This window comes from Myotis davidii, unplaced genomic scaffold (genome assembly GCF_000327345.1).
Source record: "Myotis davidii unplaced genomic scaffold, ASM32734v1 scaffold509, whole genome shotgun sequence".
NCBI lineage: Eukaryota > Metazoa > Chordata > Mammalia > Chiroptera > Vespertilionidae > Myotis > Myotis davidii.
Window position 1 is genome coordinate 838326 of NW_006382996.1, and position 5734 is coordinate 844059.

Below are 5734 nucleotides of genomic sequence, written 5' to 3' on the forward strand. Positions count from 1 at the left end.
GATATGTCTCTCCCACAGTGTTGCCTTTTGTCTCTCCCTCTCCCACTCTCTCTTAAAAAAAAAAAATCAATGGAAAAATATCCTCAGGTGAGGATTGACAAAAACAAAACAAAAACACACAAACAAATAAATGTACTACAAAGATAAAAATATTAAAAAAAAAATACAACGAGTCCTAGCTGGTTTGGCTCAGTGGCCTATGGACTGGGGAGTCCTGGGTTCAATTCCAGTCAAGGGCACATGCCCGGGTTGTGGGCTCGATCCCCAGTAGTGGGCATGCAGGAGGCAGCCGATCAATGATTCCCTCTCTTCATTGATTTTTTTTATCTCTCTCTCCCTTCCTCTCTGAAATCAATAAAAATATACTTAAAAAAAATAAATTGATCCAGGTCAGTGTGGCTCAGTTGGTTGAGCATTATGCCATGCATCAGGAGGTCTCCAGTTTGATTCCTGGTCAGGGCACATGCCCAGGTTGCAGGCCTGATCTCCAGTGTGGGGTGTGCATAGCAGAATGACCATCTGGACATCCTTCTGGCTGACTGTCCCTACAAAGCCAGGATGGAGAGGGCCGGCCGAGGCTGTGAGGGGCTGCGAGGGAAACCTGGGTCCCAAGTGCCAGAGGGAAGCTGGTGCCGGCAGCTGGGCGAAGGAAGGTCTACTCTAGCATGAATTTTGTGCATCAGGTCTCTAGTGGGTAAATATTATAATATACTGCAAAGTTAAAAAGAAGAAAAACAAGCCTATATGTCTCAAAATAGTATGAATGGTATGATTCAATTTTTTAAAATATATTTTTTATTTATTTCAGAGAGGAAGGGAGAGAGAGATAGAAACATCTATGATGAGAGAGAATCATTGATTGGCTGCCTCCTACATGCCCCACACTGGGGATTAGGCCTGCAACCCAGGCATGTGCCCTTGGCCAGGATCAAACCTGGGACCCTTCAGTCTGTAGGCTGACTCTCTTCAAACTGAGCCAAACTGGCTAGGGCTCAATTTTTGTTTAATAATGTTACAGTAGCTACATCTGGGTAGTAAGGATAATAAGTAATTTTCTCTTTTTTTGCATTATGTTCACTGCACAAACAATAGTAGTATATTTCCCAGGTGATTAAAAATGAAGGGCTCTGGGTATCGAGAATGAAGAGCAGAGTACAGTTGTAGTCAGATAAGGGAGCTGGGATCGTTCTGGGGAGCAGAGAGTAGGAAAGCAATACCGTATGCAGGACCTTACAAAGCACAGGGCGGTGGCTAGGACTAGGGCTGGGTGAGCCTGAGGGCGGGGAGGTGCCTCTCACCACTTCTCTAGCTGGAGAAGTTCCAACCCTCCGTCTGGGGGGGCTCCAATGCAGGTTTTCTGCTGCTGCACTTTCCACTGCTCCAAATTGGGTAGCAGTAGCTCAATTAGGGTAGTTAATCGGCCCAGCAGTCCTCTGGAGGCATCCAGCACCTCCTAAGAAAGACATAAATGAGTGTGGAGCACCTCTCACCACCATCCTCCACCAACTGGGGATAAAGGGACAACAAAGCCAAGGCCAAGAGGCCAAGGCTCCCAGGTCCCGCGTCTTCCCCAGCCCCCTGCTGCCCACGCCCTCTGTTCTTTGCCTCCCACCTTTCTCCTTCTGTCCAGTTCATTGAGAGTTGCCTGCAGAACCTGCTGCTGTCTGGTCTGATGGGGGTCCAAAGGAGATGTCCTCACTGGAATGGCAGGAGCAGGAAGTGAGACAAGTGCTCAGACCTAGGGCTCCTTCCCCTCATCTTCCTGACCTAGACCTCGGTCAGGGTTGGGAAGGGGGAATTCTGACGGGAGAGGAAGGGGAACCAAAGCAAAGCACGGATCCCTCTGGGCCCGCAGGCGAATTCTCAGTGATCATGTTGAAACAGAAGCCTAATCTACCTACTAAGGCAGTTTCCCCATGCAGCTCCCCGAGCATTCACTACCGTCCCTCAGCCACACCTCCAGCCCAACCCCCACAACAAACCCTGGCACTTGTAGCTTCACCTGGCAGCAGAACTACAACTATAGCTAGTGAGGTGTAGCCAAAGGTGATTACTTTTTACTGGGGCTTTTCCCTTCTGCTCAGTCCTACCCCCGGCCTTCCAGCAGGAACCTGTCCTCCTCCCACCCCTCAATGTCTTCCTACCTGGGCCCTGAGCCTTGAAGCGGAAGAGGAAGACATCCTGCAGGTCTTTCAGCTGGCTGATGGCCTTCACCAGCTTCTGTAGAGGGGAGGAGACCAGCTGAGGCTGCTTCTGTGGGAGGAGGCAGGCTGGTTCTGCCCACCCTGACTCTTGCCACATCTACCAACCTCCATCATGGCCTTCAGTTCCAGGATCCGGGATTCAATCTCATGCTGCTGGCTCTGCACAGGCGCTTCGAGGGCTGGCTCTTCTTGCTCCTGCAATAAGAGGCTCTGAGCACATTCAACTCTGACCTTTTATCCCTAAAATCCAGTCCTGAAATTATATGACAGGCTATTTGGGGATCTTATTTCGAGACAAATTTCCTGAGTCCTTTCCATGGTCCCTCTCCGCTCCAGGGGCTTTTCATATCATCAGCAAACTGCTCTCACCACTTGAGCCCTCTGAGCCTGCATCAGAATTCTCTTTTCTTCCAGAAGGAGATTAAAGATCATCTCAGCCAATTGGATGGGGCCCCGGGGTAAGGCCTGCAGGAGGCAAAGAAAGAACATTGATCCCATTCAACTGCCTTAAGTGAACATTCCCATCAGTTATGCAATACTTCCCCTCCTTCAGGGCCCCTAGCCCTTCCCTTTCTCACCACAGGTCCACAAACCCTAGTCCAGCCGTGGGCAAACTATGGCCCCGCGGGCCGGATCTGGCCGTTTGAAATGAATAAAACTAAAAAAAAAAAAAAAAAAAAAAAGACCGTACCCTTTTATGTAATGATGTTTACTTTGGATTTATATTAGTTCACACAAACACTCCATCCATGCTTTTGTTCCAGCCCTCCGGGTCCAGTTTAAGAATCCATTGTGGCCCTTGAGTCAACAAGTTTGCCCACCCCTGCCCTAGTCTCTTCTCAACAGCTTCATCTAAACACTGACCTTCTCTCTGCCAGCGATCCCCCAAATCCAGACTCTGTTCCCCTTTCCCCAGGGCTGCCCCTGTCCCTTTGCCCCTCCAGGTCCTGTTCTATACCCAAAACCGTACTCTAAAGCTCCCATTCCCACTTTGTTATTGCCACTCCTCCAAGTACCTGAATGTCCCGATAGAATTTTCGCAAGTTATGCTGTAACAACAAGCACTCAGGGTCCTGGCTGCAGCGGGCACACTCATAGTTGAGTTGGTCCAAGAAGTGGAAGCACAGCATATTAGCCTGGGAATTATCATTGCCCAGCGCAGCTTCCTGCCTGGAGACCAGGAATGACAAAGATTAGTATCTCCGCAGGGTTGCTCCTATCTTCAGGCCTTCTAACCCATCCTGCCCTTGGTGTCTACAGGATCCTATGGCCTCAGAAAAAAAGAACCCATTTTCCTCATTCCCCACCGCCCAGCTTTCTGACAGCCTCACCAGTTCTGGTCTTCAATCCAAACAGCCATGTACTGTCGAATGTCCACCGGCAGGAGGCTATTTGTGTAGAGCTGGTGCAGCTGATCCTGAAATCGGCTGTCGAGATTCTGCAGCATCTCCCACTGCGCCATGTGGGATCTGAGTCTGAAGGATTTCGGTTCCCAATTGTAAAGTTTGCTGGACTAAATCACCCACAGTGTCATGATACTTTATTATTACAATTTAAAAATGTCTTTCATTATACAGGTAAGAAAAAAAAGGCGGGTGTCTATTGATTTCAGAGAGGAAGGGATGGGGAGAAAGACATAGAACCCACTCCCAATCTTGGTCACTTCCCATCTTCCCCAGAAACCAATATTATTAGTTTGGTACATATTCTTCCAGGGAGTACCATTTAAGAGTCCTTTTTGTTTTAATGGTAGTTTTCAAACACACACCGAAATAGAGTGAATAGTACAAGGATTGTCCATGTACCAATCCTTCATCTTCAACAAACATTAATGATGTTTCTACCATTTGTAAAAGCTATCTCCCCCAATACATCTATCTATATAAAAGACTAAGTGACCACTATGACCAGTCAACTGCTCGACTGGTCAACCAGTCGCTACGATGATGCACTGACTACCAGGAGGCAGACACTCAATGCAGGAGCTGCCCCCTGGTGGTCAGTATGCTCCCACAGGCAAGTTCTCATGGCGGGCCAATATCCCCCTGGCCAGCCGGCCCTGATCGGCCCTGATTACGGGCCAGGCTGAGGGTCCTCACCAGTGCATGAATTTGTACACTGGACTTCTAGTTTATTACAAATTTACTAGAGGCCTGGTGCACAGATTCATGCCCCAGTGGCATCCCTTGGCCAGGCCTACGGGATCAGCTGAAACCGGCAGTCCTGCATCCCCCAAGGGATGTAGTAGTGCCGAAGTGGCAGGAGGCTGGGGAGGAGTATGAGCCCTGGCCGGGCACCGTGTTGCTCCTGCTCATCCTGGCCCCGCTGTGCCTGCCCGCTGCCACCACCGCTTGGTAGGCTTGCTGCCACTCTGCTGTGATCTCCACACACCTGTCCTAAGGCAATACTAGCGCGTGCTTGCCAGCCATGACCCCAGCGTTTGGTGCCCGTTGGTCAGCTGAGCAGTGCTCCTACTATGGGAGCGCACTGACCACCAGGGGGAAGCTCCTGCATTGAGCATCTGGCTTCTGTGTGGTCAGTGCACATCATAGCTACTGGTTGAATGGTCGAACAGTCAACTGGCTGCTTAGGCTTTTATATATATAGATATGTTTGTATTTGTTTATGCTAGAGCATTTAAAGATAGTGTGGGTCATAAGTATTTATTTCAGCATGATCCCTGCTCGCTCCAAAGCTTTATTAGGGGCTGAAACCTCCTTGGAGATAAAATCTATATGTATAAAAGACTGATATGCAAAGTGTCCCCTTGGGAGTTTGACAGGGAGACTGGGAGTTCGATTGCTCATGCGCTGACCACCAGGGGGTGGTGCGGAATGAAGGAAGGCCCTGGCGGGTGGCTGGCAGCTGGGGAAGGAAGGCCCTGGCCGGCAACCGTAAGGCCCCTATGTGTCCTGATTGCTGGCCAGGCCTAGGGACCCTACCCGTGCATGAATTTTGTGCACTGGGCCTCTAGTATCCTATATAATAAAAGGCTAATATGCAAAATGACCCAACAGCGGAATGACCAGTCACTATGACACACACTGACCACCAAGGGGCAGACGCTCGATGCAGGATCTGCCCCCTAGTGGTCAGTATGCTCCAACAGGGGGAGCACCATTCAGCCAGAAGCTGGGCTCATGGCAGGAGAGCGCAGCGGCGGCTGTGGGAGCTAAGGCAGTGCAGGGAGCAGGCCTAAGCCAGAAGTCGGACATCCCCTGAGGGCTCCTAGACTGCAAGAGGGCTCAGGCTGGGCGGAGGGATCCCTCCCTGCACCTGAGTGCACCAGTCCTCTAGTACTCTATAAACTGCTCTCCAAGTAGGAAGGAAGAGCTCCATTCTAGATGTTTAAAAGCTGTGCAAGGGGCCCGACCAGCGTGGCTCAGTGGTTGAGCGTTGACCTATGAACCAGGAGGTCACCGTTGGATTCCCAGTCAGAGCATATACCTGGGTTGTGGGCTCGATCCCCAGTGTGGGGTGTGCAGGAGGCAGCTGATCAATGATTCTCTCTCATCATTGATGTTTCTCTC

At 50.2% G+C, this 5734-nt stretch overlaps 1 protein-coding gene across 1 annotated transcript in view; it reads right to left on the reverse strand.

The window, feature by feature from the left end:
- Positions 1–5734, reverse strand: part of STAT2 (signal transducer and activator of transcription 2) — a 36897-nt gene that overhangs the window by 29047 nt on the left and 2116 nt on the right. The window contains exons 2-8 of the mRNA XM_006777875.2: positions 3536–3679; positions 3221–3374; positions 2574–2669; positions 2310–2399; positions 2145–2220; positions 1613–1698; positions 1299–1453 (exon numbers count right to left, since the gene is read on the reverse strand). Of these exons, the coding sequence (XP_006777938.1) occupies positions 1299–1453; positions 1613–1698; positions 2145–2220; positions 2310–2399; positions 2574–2669; positions 3221–3374; positions 3536–3666 (788 nt within the window). The 5' untranslated portion in view covers positions 3667–3679. The remainder of the gene's footprint in view (positions 1–1298; positions 1454–1612; positions 1699–2144; positions 2221–2309; positions 2400–2573; positions 2670–3220; positions 3375–3535; positions 3680–5734) is intronic.